Genomic DNA, 21,793 nt, shown 5'->3' on the forward strand with positions numbered 1-21,793 from the left:
TACTTTGCCATCAGAGGAAAGAACTTCCCCGGAAGTTCAGCCGCTGAGCGCTGGGAATGTCTCTGCTTCTGGATGGATGTAGCCGGCCATCTGCATCTCCTTAGCTCTGGGCAGGAGGAAGAAGCTCTACGGTTTCTAGGCAGCCAAGGCCCCGCCCCCTCTCCGTCCTCTCTCTGGGACTCCTCTGGGGGAATCCTCAGACACCGTCACACAGGAAGTGGCAGATCCAGGATCCCCTCTGAGGTCCTGTGCTGAGGGAATCCCCATGAAGGTTTCATTCGAAGTCCTGGGTTCAGATTCTGCTGTGACACGTGTCTGTCTCTTCTTGAGCCCCCCAAGGCAGAAGGAACAGCAGGAAGTTGAGAGCGATCCCTGGAGGAGGGGAAACTGTGGGAGGCAGAAGAGCCTGCCTCTGCCTTATGAACACAGGCGCCGCCCTCTCACGAAAGAGAAATAAACTGTCTTTTCTGCTCAGAACTCCGGACTCCGAGCTTTTATGGGAAAAGTGGTCCTCCGGGGGGTGCTCTCCACCCCCGTTCCACACCGGGGGTTCCCGGCACCCACTGCCCAGGCTGTGAGGAGCTCCGATCCATGGATCAATCAATCAATTAGTGGGCACGTATTAGGCACCTGCTGTGTGCCAGGCTTTAGCCTGAGGCAGCTTCCAGTGTAAAGAAGCAGCAGCAGGGCAAGGCTGGAAGCAGAAAGGGGAGGAGAGGGAGAAGGCTGCACTTCGACGTGGGGGAACATTTCGTTTAGTACCCCTCCCCCCATTGCGTGTCTAAGCCCAGACAGGAGGAGTCTATTTCCCAGAATATGGGTTTCCTGACTTCCCCCTAGTCTTGGCTCCTTCCCACTGTGGCATCCCCAAGGCATGCTGGGAATCTCCTGTGGGCAGTCTCAGCCCCTGGAAGGTGCACGGGTGTTGTTCTTGGACTTTTGTGGGTCAGCGTGTTAGGTAGGGGGAGGGAGTCTAAACTAAACTAACTCTAAACCCAAGCCTGGGAAAGACTCCATTTCCCAGAATGCCTGGCGTGTAACATCGCCGAAGTCTTGGCATAGCTTCCAATGGCAGCCGCAAGGCATGCTGGGAATCTCACATGGGCAGTCTCAGCTCCTGGAAGGCGCTCTGGTGTTGTTCTCACACCTTGGCTGGGTGAGCGGGGGACAGGAGGGAGTAAGTGGACCGGGGCAGAGAAGCTTTGTGGGGAGAGACGGGACCCCCTGCTCTGGCAGCTGAGACCTTCTGCTCCCTAAGTCCTAGGGTACTGCAAGCCCGGGGTGTACCGGTTCCCCGTTAGTAAGCCGGGGAGTGTGGGCGAAAGCGTGTGCGCATGTGCCAGTAGAGCGGATGGCCTGGGGTGGTGTGCTGAGGTGTAAAAGCTGTGTATGGGGGGTGGGGAGAGTCCGTGAGTGTGTGTGTTATTAGGGGAGATCCCAGCCCCGCCTGCCCAGGCCATGGGGAGCGGCGGTCCATTGATCGATAAGTCAGTCAGTCAGTAGACATTTATTAGACACTTGCTGTGTGCCAGGCTCTAGAGGCAGCTTCAAGTCTAAAGAAGCATCAGGGCAGGGCTGGAATGGGAAACTAGGGTGGGAGGAAGAAGGCTCAGGCAGGAGAACTCCATTTCCCAGAATGCCAGGGTTCTGGCATCACCCACTCTTGGCATGTCCTCCTGTGGCATCCCCAAGGCATGCTGGGAATCTCCTGTGGGCAGTCTCAGCACCTGGAAGGCTCCTAGCTGTGCTGCTTGGACCTATGCTAGGGGAGAGGGGGAGAGGAGGGAGTCAATGCGCAGGCGCGGCCTCAGCTCTCTTCTCTGTCAGCTGAGACTCTGCTCCCTAAATCTTGGGGACCCGGAAGACTGGGATGGACCAGTTCCCCGTTTCTTAGCTTGGGAGCAAGGCGTGGCTTGTGCGCATGTGCAACAAGAGAGGCGGGGCAGGAGCTCCATACCACAGGGGAAATGCTGGGGGTGGGGCGTGTCTCTGAGCGGGTGGGTGTGTCTCCATCACTTTAAAGAACCTAGAAAAAGGGACAAACCCGGAAGTGTCCCAGTAGACCTGGGAAGCTCCTCGTAGACCAGGAACCTTTGCGGGGCTTTGCTGCGTCTCCCTCGCCCTCCAACCCCCAGGAGAGAATAAAGCAGCGGGGGGAGGGGCTGGTCTGGGCTTTTCTCCAAAAGGGACATTCAGGTTAGAACACACCGAGGGGAGCTTGGTCAGGGGCCAGCGGGGGTGCCCGTGCCCGTGCCCTGTGCCGGGGAAGGAGCCACGATGTTGGGCCCTGCACAAGTGCCAGCACTCTCTCCCCAGCCCCCACCCGATACCCGGCTCCCCCTCCAGCGCCCCCCCATTCCCAGGAACCCCTCCCCCCAGCAGTCTCCCTCAGTCCACCCTGTGCAGCTTCTGAATGGAAGGAAGCCAAAGATGGCACCAGAGGGGGGGGGGGTCTTCCTGGCGTGTCCAAGGCCCTTCCCAGCCCGAGGCTCCCTGTTCACTCCTGTGTGGGGGAAAGTCTCCCCTGAAGCCAGGAAAGACCTGGGGAGCCCCTCTGATCCCTCCCCGTTTCCCCCCTCCAGGCGCACACAGAGGACGTCTCCCCTGTCGGTACTGCCACCCCCCGGAGCACCCCAGGGTGGTCTCGCAGAGAGCCCGAAGCCAGAGGAATGGACCCCGGGACCCCGAGGCCCCCCTCCCAGGTGAGTGCAGCCGGGAAAAGGAGCGCTTTTAGCGGAAGGAAAGGGCAGGGGAGCGCCAGGGGGCTGGGCTGGCCAAGGAGAGCAGGCCTGGGGGGGGGGGGGGAGCAGGTGAGGCGGGGCCGGCAGGAAGGTGCCATCAAAGGGCTCTTCTCGTTCCTGAAGGCCAGTCAGGGACAGGGCGGCCCCCTGAGCTGGATGAGCCCCAGCTGTACCCGGCCTGGGGGGTTCCTGCAGCTCCTCCGTGTTTGTTCCCTCTGTGGAGAACATTGTGAGGGTCAGAGACGGCTCTGGGCCATTTTTCTGAGCTCAGGATCCTAAATTTCTCTGTGGTCAGTGACAGCTGCAGGTGCCCCCCCAGCCCCCCCCAAAGGGTCCCCAGAAGTCTGACGGATCCTCAGCAAAGTCATTGCCAGGCTGCAGGGTGCAGAGGAGGGCAGAGGGGTTTGGTCAGGGTTGGAGCCTTTGATCCAGTCCAGGATGAGGTAAGAGAAGAGAATGGACGGAGTCCTACAGAGCTCTCAGACTCCAGAGGCCGGAGGAGCCTGTCTGGGCCCCAGTCCTGGGGGAGTTCGAGGTTGGCTTAAATCTTCCCAGGCTCAAAGGGCCCCCCACCAGCTGAGCTTGTCTCCTGGACCTCCTCAGGCCTGCGAGTCCTGCCATTCAGGGGAGCCCGGCTCCTCCTGCAGGGCCTCCAGCTGGGGTTCCTCCCCCAGAAGCCTTTGATGTCTGACACCCCAAACTCCATCCCTTCCAATAATGCTGTTGTAATGGACGTCTGCTGCGTGGCTTGTGCCCTCCCTCTCCTGGCTCGTCCCAACTGCAGTTACTTACCCAAAGGCTCCTCCTGTGTGATCACTGGGTTCTTGGTCAGTGACATGCAGGCAGTGCACAACTCCCCCTAGTCAGCATCCTGTGAAGCCCTGCAGAGGGCGCAGGTGAGGAGTTCTTCACCCAGAGGGCCGTCCAGGACAGGCATCACCTTGCCAGGATACAGAACACAAATACAGCCTTAATGATAATGTCCGGTTAGATTATTTCCAAGTCAAATCCCGTTTCTCTCCTCGATTCATGGCTTGATAGAATGATGGAGCTGCCTTTGGCTGACGCACCAACGTTAATCTATCCATCAATACCAAGCAATACTTGAATTTCCCCGTTTTGTGCATATTTATGTAGTCTATCTGCAAATTTTCAAATGGAGAGTAAGCTAAAGGCCTTCCTCCTAACCCTTTCTTTCCAAATGCGACCTGATTGAGTTGTTGACAGACAGAACAGTTATTACAGACTATTTGCAACTGTGGTTACTCCTGGTGCAAACCATGTTCTCTTAATGGAATCTACCAAAGCTTGGTTGCCAAAGTGTTCTTTACTGTGTATGGAATTACATATGTGGTGATAGAACTCTTTTGGGCAAGATTGGCTTTCCTGTGTCTGACAGCCGGATGTCACTTACTTTTCTTGCTCCAAACTTTTCCTGCCATGTTTAAATCTCAGAGTCTATAATCTTTTGTTAGATCAGCTGACTATGATAGACAGATTCATAACATAGGCTGGAGCTTGTCTAGCTGCATGTTTGGCTGTCACACAGGCTCTATATTTCCCTGTAGACACAGAATCTTTCCCAAAGCCATGTGCTCTGCAGTGAATTACAGGTATTTGCTTTGGTTTCCTGATAGCCTCTTGCAATTCAGCTATAATTTCTGCATGAGTTGTTTACCCCCAGATGTTATAAACCCTTGATTTTCTTTGTTTTCTCCTCATTAATCACTGATAATATCCCCCCTCCCCCAGAATACACAGTATGTGCTACCTTCTTAGAAACTCTTCAAAAATAGTTATTACCAGATCAGTTCTGACACCTGTGATAAGAAGGAATTTCAGGCCACCTTTTCTCTTCTCCACAGAATCTCCCACCTCACTCAGAGAGCACTTTTCATCTCCCTGATTCCATAGGGAAAAGTATTTCAGAGTAAGACACTAATCCACATTTTACTCTTCACAACATGTTTCTCACTTCAGACACAAAATGCCTTTGTCAGTATTCCATTGGGTTCTGAATGACTGGTCTCCAGTGCTGGCTGTGCCACTCTTCAAGGTTAGGAGCTTGAGTAAATCCCTTGTATGCTTCAGTTTCCTCCAGTGAGTTGACAAAGGTTGTACTAGATGAATTCTGAAAGTTCAGCTCTCTGTCTTGTGTCTTTTCTCGGTTTAGGGGTCAATAGCATTCAAGGATGTAGCTGTGGACTTCACCCAGGAGGAGTGGTGCCTGTTGAGCTATTCTCAGAAAGAGCTGTACCTGGAGGTCATGCTGGAGAATGTGCAGAATCTACTCTCTCTGGGTAAGGACCATTTCCTCTTTTAAATCTGAATCTGTCATTAAGGGAATGTCTTCATTCTAAGCCAAATGTACAAAATTTTGAGCCTTTGTTAATAATTTAAAAAGTGAAAGTGCTTATCTCTGCCCTAGGTTCTAATCCTTCACGCTTATCATTAAAAAAAAAGCCTTTGAATTCAGTGATGGGAAGCTGGGACTTTTCTTTCTTGCTCCTGAAATTGTTTCATCTCTGTTTTAGATGGCTTGAAGTGAAAAATTAAACCAATGTTATACAATTATATTCCTAAAGCTAAATCTCAGAAATTATTTAGTCCACTCTATAATTAGACCTGAATTTTGGAATTTTGGAAATTTGGAAATTTGGAAAATCTCCATTTATACTATTAGGATTATTTAGGAGCTAAAGATAGGGTAAAGAATAGTGGGTAAGGTTTCTTTAAGGCCTGACAGAATCTTTGGAAGTGTGTGTGATGATTAAAATAATGGGAGTCATAAACTTTTACAGATAAAAGAGTGGTTGGCTTAAATTGTGACCTCAGAAAATATGGTTTCAAGACAGTGTCTTGTTTTAAATCAAATATAAGGTGGTCGCCAGGGAAAGATTCCCAAATATTAAATATACCCAAGTCAGCTGGGTTTTATAGAGATTTTAATTAATACAAATGAGGAATTAATGAGAGAGAGAGAGAGAAAAAAAAGGAAATAATGAGAAAATGGGCTAGACCAGCCTAGGCCAGCATGAGCCAGCCTAGGCTGAAAACCCTAAGAGAGAGATCAGTCAGTCTTTTATCCACTCACCACAAGATTTGTCCAAGCAAGATTCTAGTGTTCAGAGAGACACTAACTGCCTCCTCCAATTCAGGTTTTCCCAGCTGAATCTCCTGAGACCTCCTTTTTGACCTCCTTTTAAAGGAAATTTTCTCCTATGTCATCTCCCCTAAGTTCTCACATCTACCAATCACAGTAGACATTTTTCCAAAGGACAGACACCTGAGTAGACTTAAACTTTTGATTAAGTTCACACTTGAAAAAACCTCTGAGTAAGTTCTCACCTCTTTGCTCCTTGTAAATTCACAAGTTGCCTGTCCTTTATAGGTACTTAGCACCCTTTTGTATTAGATCTAAAAATAGGCACAGCTTAAGAACTTTTGCCTTACTATAAGTATGGGTTTAAGTATTTTTCATTGTTCAGCAAGGAGTTTCTTCCCCTAAAGCATGCTTAAGTAGGGGTGGAGTAGAGGTCCCACATTCCTGATATAAGTTCTTTCATTGTTTAAAATGGAGAATGGTCTTAACCAAATCTTATGAAGTAGGGTCTGAGAATTTTTAAGATTCACATGTGGCAGTTGGAATTCTGGGTATCCGGAGTCAGTTGGTGTTTCCCAATTGCCAATGGACTCTTAGAGTTTTAGGCCTAAGAGGAAACTGGTTTTTCTGTTCCCTGGAACACAGAAAAAACCCAGTGGCAGGTGAAGGAGGAGAACAGGTTAGAGTATCTGGAATAAGTTTGTGGAGGAAATCAACAGAAAAGAGGAAAATAGAAACTATTTTTCCTCTGGGTGACTTCTGAGAGAGCCAGGCCATTTTGAGGCCTGGTTAGGTCTAAAAAGCATAGCTAGGCTTGCATAGGCTGGCAATAGGCAGAGAGATTGAATAATCTTGAACTGATTAATGCTGAAGGAGATTTACAGAGTCAGTAAATATATAATTAGGGGATTAGTAATTAGCATATGGTTATTTTAGTTTTTGTGGGTTGGTTTTTTTTTTTTTAGTGTTTTAGGGTTTTTTAGTGATAGATAAGGAGTTTTAAGGAGGCTCCAGTTCCTGGAGCAGGAAGATGACCTTTGCAGGCTAGAGGGAGTGGGGAAAAAGCTTAGTCCTCTTTAAGACTAGGAAATCAATCCTAATTGTCAACCTTTGTTTCTTTTCCTTACCTTTCCTTAAACCTTTTCCAATATTTTTTAAATAGAGGCTTTTATACATCTGTCTCTAGCAGTTATCCTTGTACAGGCCAAAAAAAACTTTTGGGTAACAGCTCAATCTATCACAAGCAATAAAAGGAGATACTATATCCCAACATTCCTATATTAACATTCCTAGCTGTTTTTATTGTAATATCCCTGCCATTAACATTCTTGACTATTCCTATTGTTACAGTACCCAGGCAGCTTTTCCTTGAAGGTGAGCACTGAAGGGAACTCTCTACTTGCCAAGGCAATTCCTTCCCCTTTGGGATGGGTCTAGTCTTTAGAAAGGATTTCTTGTTGTTAAGTATAAAAGGGGGAGGTGAAATCAAGGTGGCATAGCAGAAGCAAAAGCTGGAACCACCGTGAGAATCTCGAAGCAATCTTAAAATGTGCTTTTAAGTAACAAGAATCATAGAATGAACATGGGTAAGAGTGAGGTGTCTCTCCTGGGGAAAACAACATGAAAGTTAGGCAGATAGGATCTGTTTTGGAGGATAAGGGGTTACTGTGAGTAAAATTGCACACAGAAGAGTACAGACAATTCATCCCCCACCTATTACTCCAGGTTCTGAACCTGGGCACAAGTCAACTTTAGGTCCTTGGACCCTTCTTAAACCTATGTTATTAGGGCATCCCACACCCACCCCTTCAAATACAGAGGTCTGACACAAAGATGTAGTAAGGCCCCAACATCATTTGATCAGTTCAAGCCTGTGGTGCAGCCCCTGGCCCCAGGGCAAAGTACCTCCCAGTTTTCTGAGCCCTACAAGCCACCTGCTGACCCTAGAGGAGACTAAATCAGTAGCTTTCTGAGCACCAGCTAACAGGCCATGATACTACCTAGAACAGTGATGAGGAACATTTTGGAACTTTTTAGGGACCCTGTGCCTCACCCAACCCCAAAATTTATGTCAGTGCCTGCCACCTGTGTACTTGCAGGGGCATGGCACTGATGTTACATTAGGAATCAATAAGTTTAATTAGAGGAATACATTGTCATTCCCTTCCTGGAGGTGATAGGGTTCCCAGTGCAATTTCTACACAGTGCATGAGTCATTAAAAGGAAAAGGGTCAATGACCCAAGCCCTATAAAAATACTTAAACCAGAAGGGGTCTTAATTATCACATACACCCTGAATCAGCATCATCCCCATGTGCTGGGCCTGGGGATATTCAGTAAAAGTGAAAGGTTGCTCCTAGAACCAGAGGGGATGTGAAGGAAGCCTCAGGCATTTGGTAGGCCTTTGAGGCACTGAGACCACAGACTAGGGGCCAGGGATTTTCTTGCTTTGTGGGTATTTCTTGCATACCCAACAATCTGAGGGAGTTTCTTTAGCTGCTGCTTCCCCTAATTGAATTAGAGAATTATCTGCCCAGTTGCTGGGTATGCTTAGTTTAGAACCCAGGAGAAGATCCAGAATGTGAGTAGAGGAATAGTTATGGACTTGGGGAGTTAAGAGTTAAAGCAACACATATCAATGGAAGGGATTAAGATAACAAAGAGAGAAGAGGAAGGGACAGATTATTCCAAAGTGTCCTGCAACTGTTTTTTTTCTGCTGTGAAAGGAATATTTGAGGTTTTCAACCTGCTCACAGGAGTAGGTGTCCCCACTTCCTCTCCTACCACCTATTTCTGAGAGGATAAAGGTTTTATTAGGAGAGACACAAGTCTATGTATGCTGCCCTTCCAGTTTTACAGTGGTGGGGGTGGATAGGATGGCTTGATAGAGACCCTCCCATTGAAGTGTTAGCTGGTTCAATTCCTTCATTTGGGTTGGATGTGTGATTTCCTCTCCATCCTTCTTTGAAGGATTATGGAAGATCTGATTATCATATTCCCATAGGGCTTGGTTAATGGGGCTCAGCCCTAGATTTTCTCAGGGATTTATTTTAATTAGGGTCACTGCCATCAGAAGGGTCTGGACTTGAATCAATTCTTTGCTTACAAAAGCAGGACTTGGGGGTTGGTGTTGGGGGTATTGCTATGCCTAGGGCTGAGCCTCTTTGTGCCCATGGAGAGGCCTTTATGTGCCATCTTTGCCACTCATGCCACAGGTTCATGAACTGTGAAGACATGAAACTTGTAGAAAACTAGAACTACAGATAAAGGGATTAGCAAGGAAAAACTGAAGTTCAAGAGAATGTCCACCTCTACCCTGAGAACAAAGCCAACTTTGAGATAGAAGTCAAAGTGAAAAAAAAAAGTCTAGGCAAAAGAAATATCTGAGCATAGAAAATGTCTTAATGAGACAAAGAAGAGCAAGGCACATATTCAGGTGGAGATTGGGATTCAAAAGCAGCCACATGCAGAACAGGGAATGGTTCTCAGGTACTGGAAAAGTTTAAAAAGGAATTGAAAAATTAAATGAGAGAAGTAGAAGAAAATTGGGGAAAACAAATGAAAGTAATACAAAAGAAAATAACAGCTGAAAAAGCAAACTTGTTCAAATGGCAAAAAAAGCACAAAAATTCAATGAAGAAAAGGGTTCAATGAAATGTAGAGTTGACTAACTAAAAAAAGAAGTTAAAAAATCCAATGTAGAAGAGTGTTTCAGGAAAAGTAAATGTATCACATGGAAAAGGAGGATCAAAAGGTCATGGAAGAAAATCATTCTTTTAACATTAGAATTGGGGGAAGGAGGCGGAGGTGCCAGCTGGATAGTTCAGTGGATTGAGAGCCAGGCCTAGAGATGGGAGGCCCTAGGTACAAATTTGGCCTCAGACACTGCCTAGCTGTGTGACCCTGGGCAAGTCACTTAACCTCCATTGTCTAGGCTAGGGATTGTGAACCTAGGCCTCATGTGCCAATGATGGCACATTGAGTACTCTATGTGGGCACATGGTTGCCCTTCTCCTCCCCCTCCCCGTCCCCACAGTTGGTTACTAGAAAAATAGAGGCAGTCAGGAGGATCTGCTCCCTTTCCCATCTCCACTGTGCCTAATGACATCTTTTAACACCCCCACCCCTCTGTCTTCCTAGCAGCCCAATTCGAGCTCACAGAGGGTGAGGCGTGCAGCTCACAGGTGGCTGAGCTGGAGGGGAGTGGATTGCTTGAGCTAGATATTTTTTCCAAGGGATTTTGTGCCATATAGTTATTTGAAGAATTAACTGAGTTTTTGGGATGTTATACAATCTGTGAATGATTTCAAAGTATTTACATCTCTAGTAACAGTAACCTGTAGGGAATTGAAATTTTGTTTCTCTGTATCTCTCACTAACTTTTTCTGATATTTTCTTGTACAAAATTCACTCCCTGTGCCCAATCTGCACTGAAAAAAATTCTCCAAGAATGTTTTGATTTGATTTGCACTTTTTTCTTATGTGGTTACTATACCTCCTTTCTCTAAGTCTCTTATCTCAGTAGCTATTTGCAACATGATGTCTTTAACTTCTGCATCTAGCTGCTTTGTCTTCCTGTCATATGATATTTTACATTTTTATCAATCACAGATTTAATTTCTTGTATTGAATTTTCACTATTTCTTATCTTTTTTCTCCTAAGTTTAACATCAGTCTCTCTTACACCATTTCTTCTGTCTCATGTACCAAACTACATACATTATAGGCCTGGCTTCATAATTCTTTCCTAACCATGTCTGAATATTTAGGTTTGGCTCCTGAGTTAATAGCCTTTCTTATTTCTTGTAGATCTGTTGCCTATTGAGTGGAATTCAGGGTACAATGCTGACAGCAAGTAGAATTTTGCTTTTTGTATCTAGCTTGTGTGCCTTTGTTGTTATTTACTTCATATTTCTATTTTCAGAAAACAGCCTCTGATCAGGTGTCCTGTCTTACGGCAGAAAAAACATTGTCTAGTTTCTCTCTGCACTGTTTTTGGTTTATAAATAGGTTTTGTGTATGACCTAACAGTATTCAGCTTCTTGATTTCCTCAATCTCCTTGTCTCTTAAATTTTTCTGTTACCTCTAATTTTTCTTTTAAACCCTACATCTGTTTATTTTGCTCTGAATTTCATGGAGGTAGGTCGCAGTTTCCCGTAATTTGATCAAGCTCACTGTGTCAGACTTTGGAAAATAATGTCTGAAAAAGTTCTTTAAGTGAGGAGTGCAACCTTTCAAAAACTGTCTCCTCACGTGACTTATAGACTCATCAGTATTTGCCTCTAAACCCATAATTGATTCAGCCATTTCAGAAAGATGATCTATAAATGAAGCAGGATGTTCCCCTGTATTTGCATTAGTTTGTCAAATCTTGCCCATGCATTAGACTTTGAACAACAGAGCTTAATAGCTTGGAGCAAGTCTTCCCTACCTTTCCTTAAGTAGGTCATGCTGGTAGGATTAGCAAAATCAAGGTCTTCCCTTTGCTCCTCTGTGGGCCAACTAGTTAGGTTGTTTTCTGACCTAGTCTTTTCCGTGAATTGGAGATGCTCATGGGGGCTAAACAGTTCTGACAAGAGAAATTCCACATCTTGGAAATCTGGGTCAAAAATCCGGAAAACTCATTTGAGTTCTTTCTGAGTCTTATAGGGCTGATTGATAAATTTTGGAACCCGTTTCTTCAGGGAATCAAGCTCCTGGGTTGTAAACTGTCTATGTACCTTTAAATGTAACATACCAGCTGTACTTGATAATTTGGTAACATCCTTTAGTGGAAAAATTTTTTCAGGTTCACTATCAAACTTAGTGTCCTTGTCACTGTCATTTCCCTGTGCATTAGCCTTTGCTTTCTTTGCCTTTCTGTCTTTCTCTTTGGGTGCACTATCTGCCTGGTCATTGTTCTTGTCCTTAATCCAGCCCTTTTGCCTTGATAAATTCTTCAAACGTGTTCTTAATAACATTTTCCAAGTTAGTATCTACCACCATTATCTGTGCTGCCTTTTTGGGGATTACAAATCTATAGATGTTCTATACAAATCTATAGAAGTCAGTGTCTGTATAGCAGCCATGGAAATAATATAAACTTGAGTCATAATGTACTACGGGACAGTTTCTTTTTGGAATGACCACTGTAGTATGAACATCATGGCGTTACCCAGGTATTCCACTGAATCTACAATCATGGTGGTCATTTTACTGTAGAGGATGTTATAAATCCAGTAGCCCATAATGGCTGCCAGCACAACTACCTCACAAAGCACTTGCTTAAATATCTTGCTGTTATTTTAGAGATTGTAAAGTTCAGTCAGTCTGATGTGCCAAATTGTAATAGATAATGTTGGAGGGGGTATATTTGATGGGTAAATGATAACTAATAAATCAGGTAGTTATCTTCTTTTTCCTACCCTCCTCCCTCTATGCCTCCCTTCCTCCCTCTTCCAACTTCTTCTTTAGCCTTCCTCTTCTTTCCCTCCCCCCTTCTTCTTCAGCCTCCTTCTAAGTCACTCAGGGTGAGCTATGATGTTTCAAATGATATAGTCTTTATCTTCTTTTATCTCAATTAAGGGTTTATTGGGGAAAATAAGACAAGATGGAGGATGGAGGTAAGAGGGTTGAAGGTTTTCCTATTATCTACAATGAGTCTTAGGTTGGAGGATATTGAGAGAAATGTCAATTCAGCCACTACCATGAGCTAGAGCTAGTCAGAGAGAGATTATGGACTCTTGTCCTTCTTCTTCTGCCTTCAAATCAGCCAGGCCACCTCCAGCTTGATTATCCCAAGTCCCAGAGATAAATCCAGCTTATTCCTTCAAAGTCACCACCATCAGCCAAGAAGCCCAGAAATCAATCAGCAGTTGGCTCTTGCCTTCAACTGTTTCTCAGTAACCTTCCAAAATGGAATCTTCCTTTGATTGACAGCTGATCAACCTCCAGCCATTGCTTCTTGTCTTGCTGCATGCTTTCCTAATTCCTTGTTTATACTCGTCTCTGTTTGTTCAGGACATTCCTCACTTACCTACATAGCAGCCCAATGGGAGTACTTTCTTCTTCCCCTGAATGGGATAAGGGGGTTGTTGGTGTGTACCTGACACTCAGTGGCAGGGAGGGGTATGGCACTCCGTTCCTGGGGGGGTGACAGGCACAGCAGTACTTCCAGGGGGGTGGGGGTGGTGCCCAGCACTCCATCTGTAGAAGGGTGATTATCACTGACCTAGTTAGAGTATTGATTCTAAAGCAAAAGATAAGGATTTAAAATAAATCAATAAAATAAGATAAAATTAGAATTGGGCATATAGAAGCTAATGACTGCATCAGATAATAAGATAAAATCAAAAGAATCTTAAAATAGAATAAAATATGAACTATATCATTGAAAAAAACCACTGACCTGGAAAATACATCCAAGAAAGAAAATCTAAGATTTATTACACCCCCCCCCAAATGTCTAGATGTCATGTTAGAAGAAATTATATAAGAAAACTGCCTCAATATTCTTAAATCAGAGGTTAAAAGAGAAATTGAAAGAATCCACCGATTACCTCCTACAATAAACCCCCAAACGACAACTCCCAGGAATATTATAGTCAAATTAAAGAACTCTCAGGTGAATGAAAAGTCCTGCACTAAGCCCCCCCCCCCCAAAATTAAAATATCATGGAGCCCCTGTGTGGATTAAACAGGATCAGGCAGTTTCTACATTAAAGGATCAGAGTGGTTGGAATATGATATTCTAGAAGCCATGGAAACTGGGTTTACAACCATGAATTACCCATCCATCAATATTGACTATATTCTTTCAGGTTGGAAAATGGTTATTTAATCAAATAAGGGATGTTCAAGCATTCCTGATGAAAAGACCAGACCCAAACAAAAAAGTTGACATCTGAATACAAAATTCAAGAGAAGCATAATAAGGTAAATAAGAAAGAGAAAATTTGCAGGACTTAGTGAGTTTGAATTATTTATATGCCTAGTACAAAGATAATACCTGTAACTCTTAAAATTATTATCCTTATCATAGAAGTTAAAAGTATACAGAGACAGAGGTTTGGTACTAAACTGATTAGATTGTTACACAAAAAAAACAATCAAAGGGTGAAAAAGGATAGCATTGAGAGAAAAAGGAAGAGAGGGAAAATGGGGTAAATTATATCAAATAAAGAGGCATGGGAAGAAAAACTTCCAGTAGAGGGGAGGCTGAGGGTGGAGATAGGCAGTCAGTAAAACTTATTCTCATTAGAATCCGCTCAGAGGGGGAATAATAGCCAGATTCCTAAGGGTTTAGAATATTATCTTATTTTATAGAGAAATAGGAGGAGAATAAGAAAAGTGGTGAAGGAAGGGAAATACTATAAGGGAGATGGAACAAGGGGAGTGATTAAAAAGTCCTATAGAAAAGTAGGAGGAGAATAAGAAGGGTGTGGTGGTAACAGAAAATGTAGGGAGTGATTAAAAGCAAAAAAAAATGGAGGGACAGTGAAAGGAAAAATGCAAGATTAAAAGGGGAAAATAAGACGAAGGGTATACAGGGATGATGATCCTAACTGTAATTGTAAATGGGATAAACAGAAGCAGAGAGTAGAGTTGATTAAAAACCTGAAGCCTATGATATGTTGTTTATTAGAAACACATTTGACATACATAAGTAAACATAAACAGTAAAGTAGGGGGATAGAGCAGAATCTATTGGGCTTCAACTAAAATAAGAAAAGCAGGAATAGCAAAGATGATCTTGGGAATCTATTTGCCAAGACAAACACAGGAATTATGTGAACATGTTACAAAACACTTTTCACAAAAATTAACTCAGATCTAAACAATTAGAAAAACATTAATTGCTCATGTGTATGCCAAGCTATGATAATAAAAATAATAATTCTCTGTAAATTAATTTACTTATTCAGAGCCATACCAATGAAACTACCAGAAAACTTATTTTGTAGAACTAGAAAAAATAACTACAAAATTTCTCTGGGGGAAGGAAAGAACAAGAATACAAAGGGAATTAATGAAAATGGTGCCCTAGCAGTACCAGATCCAAAACTGTACTGTAAAACAGTAATCATCAAAACAATTGGTTATAGTTAAGCAATAGAAGGGTGGATCAGTGGAATAAATCAGGGGTAAATGACCTCAGCATTCTTGTGTTTGATAAACTCAAAGATCCCAGCTTTTGGGTTATGATCTCACTATTTGACAAAAGCTGCTATGAAAACAGGAAAGCAGAATGGCAAAAATTAGGTATAGAACAATAGTTCACATCCTATATCAAGATAGGTCAATATGGGCCCATAATTTAGCTGTAAAGTGTGATATAAGTAAATTCAGGGAACATAGGATTGTTTACCTGTCAGATCTATGTTGAAGGGGAGACTATATGACCAAAAAGGAGATAGAGAACATTACAAAATGTAAGATGAAAAACTATATGAAATGTAAACTTTTTTGAATAAATAGAACCAAAGTAAACCAAGAATAGAACAGAAACAACCAACTGGGGAAAATTGTTTTATAACAGATTTCTCTGATCTCATTTCTCAAATATATAAAGAACTAAATCATATTTATAAGAATCCAGGTCATTCCCAAGTTGACAAATAGTGAAAAGTTAGGAATAAGCAGTTTTCAGATGAAGAAATCAAAGCTCTCAATAATCATTGAAAAATTGTTCCTCTTGATTAGAGAAGTAAATTAAAAGAACTCTGAGGTACCCCTGCCAGATTGGTCAATATGAGAGTAAAATGACAAAGGTTGGAGGAGATGTGGCAAAATTGGGAAACAATGCATTACTGGTGGAGTTATGAACTAATTCATCCACTCTGGAGAGAAATTTGGAATGACTTCTAAAGGAATATAAAGCAATGTACACCTTTTGATTCACCAATACCACCACTAGGTCTGTACCCCAAAGAGATCAGAAAAACAAGAGGAAAGAACCTACTTGTAGGAAAACATTTGTAACTGCTCTTTTGGTTGTTAGCAAAGAATTGGACATTGAAGGGATGTCTATCAGTTGACAAATGACCAAACAAATTGTAGTATGTTATGGTGACAGAATACTATTATTCTGTAAGTAATGATGAACAGGGTAATTTCAGAAAGAGCTGGAAAGACCTACATGAACTGATTCAAAGTGAAAAAAGAACTAGGAGAACATTGTACAGAGTAACGGTAATATTGTAGAATGATCAACTATGATAGACTTGGCTATTCTTAGCAATATAGTGATGTGATAAATTCTGAGGGACTTAATACAAAGAATGCCCCCAGAGGATGAACTGTTAGAGTTAGAATGTGGATGATAGCATACAACTTTTCAGGTTTTTTTTTTTAGTTGTGGTTTAATGTGATTTTTCATTGACAAAAATAAACAATATGGAAATAAAATTTAAAAAATATAAAATTAGGTCACAGCCCCCAATTCTGCCTAGTATAGCAAGATTATCTTTATTTTTCCTTCATTCTTCCCTCAAATTACAGGCCATATGATAGGAATGGAAAGGAAGGCAATAAACATTTCAAAATACCTGCTCTATGCCCTCTTCTGGGTAATGGTGGTCATAATTATCATTAATTTTATAACATCCCTTTGAGTTTAATAGTCTTATTGTCTTCAATTGATAGTTGAGGCAACTGAGGGAAACAGAGGTTAAACAGCTTGCCTAGTTCTCATCTCTATGAGGCTTTAATCAGTTTATTTTTCTGACCCTCAAGTTCTGATCTCTTTCCCTATCACTACCAGGTGCCTTTAATTTCTACATAAAGGAGGTAGTGGAATGTGCCTACCCTTCTATTAGAAGAGTTAAATAAAGGTGGAATTTTCTGATTGAAAATGGTTTCCATGATCTCTGCCTCCTGGGGGAAGCTGGGTAGCACAGTGGATTGAGAGTCAGACCTAGAGACGGGAGGTCCTAGGTTCAAATCTGGCCTCAGACACTTCCCAGCTGTGTGACCCTGGGCAAGTCACTTGACCCCCATTGCCTAGCCCTTAGCACTCTTCTGCCTTGGAGCCAATACACAGTATTGACTCCAAGATGGAAGGTAAGGGTTTAAAAAAAAATGATCATTGCCTCCTGCAAATGTCCCAACAGTGAATACAACAGAAACCATCCTATAGGCCTTACTTCCATGCCCCCTTTCTATTAAGAGGACCATATTTTTTATTTTTCTCTCTTGATCATTTCCTTCTCTCTCATGCCCAGGGCTTCCAGTTCCTAGAGAAAATTTTATCTTCTGTTTTCTGCAAAGGGAATCACCATGGCTGCTAGACCAAAAGAGCCCAAGGAGCTTCTGTCCAGGTGAGTGAAGTAAAAGCAGATATATAAGGGCTGTTATCCCAAAAGACTTTTATCTGTTGTAGTGAAGGGAGTGCTAAACTTGGGGCTGACAGACCAACACTGATTCATGCAGTTCATTTCCTGAGAGACAGATGATGGACTTGGTAAAGAGTATGAGATATAATATATGGTAGATCATAAAATATGGTGACTATTTAGTATATCTGCATTAAGTGGCATATTATCATTGCATCTGTAGAGAAAAGAAGAAAACTAATATTCCACTTTGAAAATTACTTCATGAGAGTTAAAGAGTGAAGTAGTCTCTCTGCTTATCATAAAAATTGTAGCAAGAATGACCATGTGATAGAATGATCTAATACCAAGAATGATCCAAAATCCAGAATATCTGGAAGGTAACATTACCTGAGAATCCCAAAATTATAAGAATAATTGACGAGTGACTTTTTAGGAAAGCTAGAAAGGGCAATGGAGAAAGACTGTCCAAACCTGAGGAAAAAGCATTCTCAAGTACAGTGTTTGAATTGTAATCTAGCTTCGGAGGTTGGTCAGGTCATTCCTCCATTCTAAACTCATGACCTGAGTTGTGAAGTGTGATGAGAATCTTGGACCTGCCTGAGTCACAGGTCTGTTGTGAGGTATTGTTTGTGAAAGTATTTCTAAAATCATCCATCTTGCAGATATGATCAAATGGTGTATCCAAAGACTGGTTTGCTTATTTATGTTTGAAAACTCCTTTTTGCCTGGGAAAATAGAATAAAAATCAGTTTACTTTCTGACATCACAGGAACCAACTTACATTTTTTCTGTATGTGTGTGTCCTTCCTTCTGTGTTTATATCATTCTTTGTTTTCTTCAGAGACAGATACTAATTTTGAAGTGAAGGAGAAGTCTACAAACCTGAGCGTTTTGCTGAAAGCATTTGGCCCACAAAAATGCGTGAATGAGAATGTCTCTGACTTCATTTTGAGAGAAATCTGTGACTCCAATATCAAGGGAAATAAAAATCTAAAGAGTAACTGTGAATTTTTTGAAACTGCAGAGAAATTCAGCCAATATTCATTCCTAAATCAGTATATGAAATTGAGCTCAGGAAATGACTATTGTCAGGATAGTGAATATAAAGAATTCTTTCCTTCAGAACTCGAAATTATTCAGTCAGTGCAGAAACCTCCTGAAATGCCCTTTTATCAAGGTAACTTAGGGAGAGTGGCCTTTGGCTGGAGTTTAGACCTCATTCGACATCCACATAGTAAACTTGTAGAGATGGTTTCTGTCAGCAGTAAAGTTGGGAGACCTTTCAGTCAGAACTTTGAGCCTGCTGCACAGCAAATAATTCACTGTGGAGAGAAACCATATGAATGTAAAGAGTGTGGAAAGACTTTTGCAAAGAGGGACCATCTTGCTGCACATCAGAGAATCCACACTGGAGAGAAACCTTATGAATGTAAACAATGTGGAAAGGCTTTCACACAGAGTTATGGTCTTGCTGTACATCAGAGAATCCATACTGGAGAGAAACCTTATGCATGTAAACAATGTGGAAAGGCTTTCACACAGAGGGGTAATCTTGCTGCACATCAGAGAATCCACACTGGAGAAAAGCCTTATGAATGTAAACACTGTGGAAAGGCATTCACACTGAGGAGCCATCTTGCTAAACATCAGACAATCCACACAGGAGAGAAAGCTCATGAATGTAAACAATGTGGAAAAGCTTTTGCAAAGAGGGATCATCTTGCTGCACACCAGAGAATCCATACTGGAGAGAAACCTTATGCATGTAAACAATGTGGAAAGGCTTTCACAGAGAGGGGCCATCTTGCTGTACATCAGAGGATCCACACAGGAGAGAAACCTTATGAATGCAAACAGTGTGGAAAGGCTTTCACAGAGAGGGGATCTCTTGCCAAACATCAGAGAATCCACACTGGAGAGAAACCTTATGAATGTAAAGAATGCGGAAAGGCTTTCTCACAGCGGGGTTCTCTTGCTGCACATCAGAGAATCCACACAGGAGAGAAACCTTATGAATGTAAACAGTGTGGAAAGGCCTTCACACAGAAGGACAGTCTTGCTGCACATCAGAGAATTCACACTGGAGAGAAACCTTTTGAATGTAAACAATGTGGAAAGGCTTTCACAGAGAGGGGCTCTCTTGCTGCACATCAGAGAATCCACACTGGAGAGAAACCTTATGAATGTAAGCAATGTGGAAAGGCTTTCACAGGGAGGGGCTCTCTTGCTGCACATCAGATAATCCACACTAGAGAGAAAGCTTATGAATGTAAGCATTGTGGAAAGGCTTTCAGTCGGAGGGGCCGTCTTGCTGCACATCAGAGAATCCATACTGAAGAGAAACCTTATGAATGCCAACAATGTGGAAAGGCTTTCACAGAGAGGGGCCATCTTACTGTACATCAGAGAATCCATTCTGGAGAGAGACCTTATGAATGTAAACACTGTGGAATGGCTTTCACACTGAGGGGCTCTCTTGGCAGACATCAGAGAATCCACACTGGAGAGAGACCTTATGAATGTAATCACTGTGGAAAGACTTTCACACAGAAGGGCAATCTTTCTGCACATCAGAGAATCCACACTGGAGAGAGACCTTATGAATGTAACCAGTGTGGAAAGACTTTCAGATGCAGCTCCAGTCTTAGGAAACATCACAGAATCCACACTGGAGAGAAACCTTATGAATGTAAACAATGTGGAAAGACTTTCACACAGAGGGGCAATCTTGCTGCACATCAGAGAATCCACACAGGAGAGTAACCTTATGAGGGTAAACACTGTGGAAATGCTTTCATACTGAGTGGCCATCTTGCTAACTATCAGAGTATCCACATTAGAGTAAAGCTTTATGAATGTAATCAATTTGGATAGGCTTTCACATAAAGCTTCACAGGAGCTTCATGTCAGAAAATCTTCAAAGGAGAAAAACCTCATACGTGAGGCTGAGCTTATACTTGACACTTCTGGATTATTTAACATAAGAGGATCCATAGTAGAAAGAAACTTTAGGAATATGATGAATGTGATTAGACCTTCAACCAACAATTCTCTCTTATTCCCAACTCAAGAATTCTTTTTCGATAGAAATTTTATTCCTGTTGTGAATGAAGAAAGACATTGAATGGAAAGTCCAGAGCTTTTTCAGTATGGGAAAATGTCTTCTGAACAGACTAGGTCCAGATTGACTCCCTGTATGAAGGATTTCAGCCAGAGATAATTTCTTACTTCATATCAGAGGATTCATAGTGCAGAAAACCTCATGAATGTGCTTAAGTTGTGTGTGTTTCCCTCAGGAAGAGGGTGATAATTATTATTTAGAGAAATGCAAATTATAAGAAATCTGAGGGACCACCCCACATCTATTAAATTGACTATTGTGATAGAAAAGGAAAGTGACAAAAGTTGGAGATGTGGGAAAACTGAGATACTAATGAACTAACCAGTGGAGTTGTGAACTGATTCATCTATTCTGGAGAGAGCCATTTGGAACTGTGTCCAAAGGCCATTAAAAAAAAATAAAAAGGGAAAGGACCTATATGCATTAAAAAAAAACAACAACCCCCAAAACTGCTCTTTTGGGGGTGATAAAAGAATTGGAAAGTAACAGGAAACTCATCAATTAGTAAATGGCTGACTAAATGGTGGCCTATGATTGTAATGTAATGCTATTGTTTTATAAATTAATGAGAAGAAGGAGCTCAGAAAAACTGGGAAATACCTGAGAACTGATGCAGACTGAATTTAGTAGAACCAGAAGAATATTTATGCAAAATAACTGTGAATTGAGCTATTCTCAACAATACAGTGATCCAAAACAATCCCAAAGGACTCATATAAAGTTTCATCTGTTTTTAGAGAAAGGACTGATGGAGTCTGAATCCAGACCAAAGAAAGTTTTTTTTACTTTTAAAGTTTTTGCTTTGTTTATTGGAGTTTAGTTCCATAGAGGGATCAATATGGAAAAATTTTATAAGACTCTACATGCAAAATTTCTATAAGATTGTTTAACATCTCTGGTGTTGGGGAAAAAAATCCAAGGCTCAAAATGTTTTTTAAATGTTGGATTTTGGTTTTACACATAATTGTAAAAAAATAAAATATGAAATGATGGAGGTGAAGATTTATATGATCATAGTAAATAACATTCTCACTGGAATGAAGGGGTATACAGGGAATGATTACAGGAAGGACTTCACTTTGAGCTCATTCACTATCATATCACTATATTAAACTATTCACTAGACACATAATGTTGGAGGTAAGGTTCAATGTCTCCAATTTGCTAGGAAAGACATTTTGCTGTAGCACAGGCTTCATAGACTGTCCCACAGAGAAGCCCTCATTAAACACCCCAAATTTCATACTGTGCAAAAAAACACAATGATAAGGACTTTTTCTCTAAAATCCTAATGCTTATTATTCTTCCTCACTATTTATTGGCATTCATCTATTACAGCTTTTTTAGCCATTCCCTAATTGGCACTCAATTTGTTTCATGGTTTTTGTTGGCAGATATAGATCTAATGAAATGAACAAAATAAGAGTGCATAGGGAAGATGTGGAAGGGATAGGGTACCTATTCCCTACTTTTCAGTCAGTTCTACCCAAGGACTCAGTCTCATGATGCAGT

The 21,793-nt window shown here is 42.3% G+C and overlaps 1 protein-coding gene across 3 annotated transcripts; it reads left to right on the forward strand.

Moving 5' to 3' along the window:
- Positions 1-1,057: 1,057 nt before the first annotated feature.
- LOC103099706 (zinc finger protein 345-like) lies at positions 1,058-21,285 on the forward strand. 3 transcript variants are annotated; one of them, XM_016422386.2, is made up of 5 exons: positions 1,058-1,156; positions 2,583-2,702; positions 4,915-5,041; positions 17,047-17,142; positions 18,002-21,285. In XM_016422386.2, the coding sequence occupies exons 1-5, from the start codon at positions 1,085-1,087 to the stop codon at positions 19,921-19,923; spliced, it is 2,337 nt and encodes a 778-aa protein (XP_016277872.1). In that variant the 5' UTR covers positions 1,058-1,084; the 3' UTR covers positions 19,924-21,285. The 3 variants fall into 3 exon arrangements, with proteins under 3 accessions (XP_016277872.1, XP_056681744.1, XP_016277873.1); XM_056825766.1 differs by having other exon boundaries at positions 1,143-1,265; XM_016422387.2 differs by lacking the exon at positions 1,058-1,156 and adding an exon at positions 1,353-2,196.
- Positions 21,286-21,793: the final 508 nt, after the last annotated feature.

This window comes from Monodelphis domestica, chromosome 4 (genome assembly GCF_027887165.1).
Source record: "Monodelphis domestica isolate mMonDom1 chromosome 4, mMonDom1.pri, whole genome shotgun sequence".
Lineage (NCBI taxonomy): Eukaryota > Metazoa > Chordata > Mammalia > Didelphimorphia > Didelphidae > Monodelphis > Monodelphis domestica.

Excerpts from the sequence above, each read along its gene's own strand:
- LOC103099706 (XM_016422386.2), top strand. The coding sequence starts at position 1,085 with ATGCTGGGAATCTCACATGGGCAGTCTCAGCTCCTGGAAGGCGCTCTG. Across the intron at positions 1,157-2,582 it reads TGTTCTCACACCTTGGCTGG|GCGCACACAGAGGACGTCTC; the intron begins GTGAGCGGGGGA and ends TCCCCCCTCCAG. Across the intron at positions 2,703-4,914 it reads CCCCGAGGCCCCCCTCCCAG|GGGTCAATAGCATTCAAGGA; the intron begins GTGAGTGCAGCC and ends TTCTCGGTTTAG.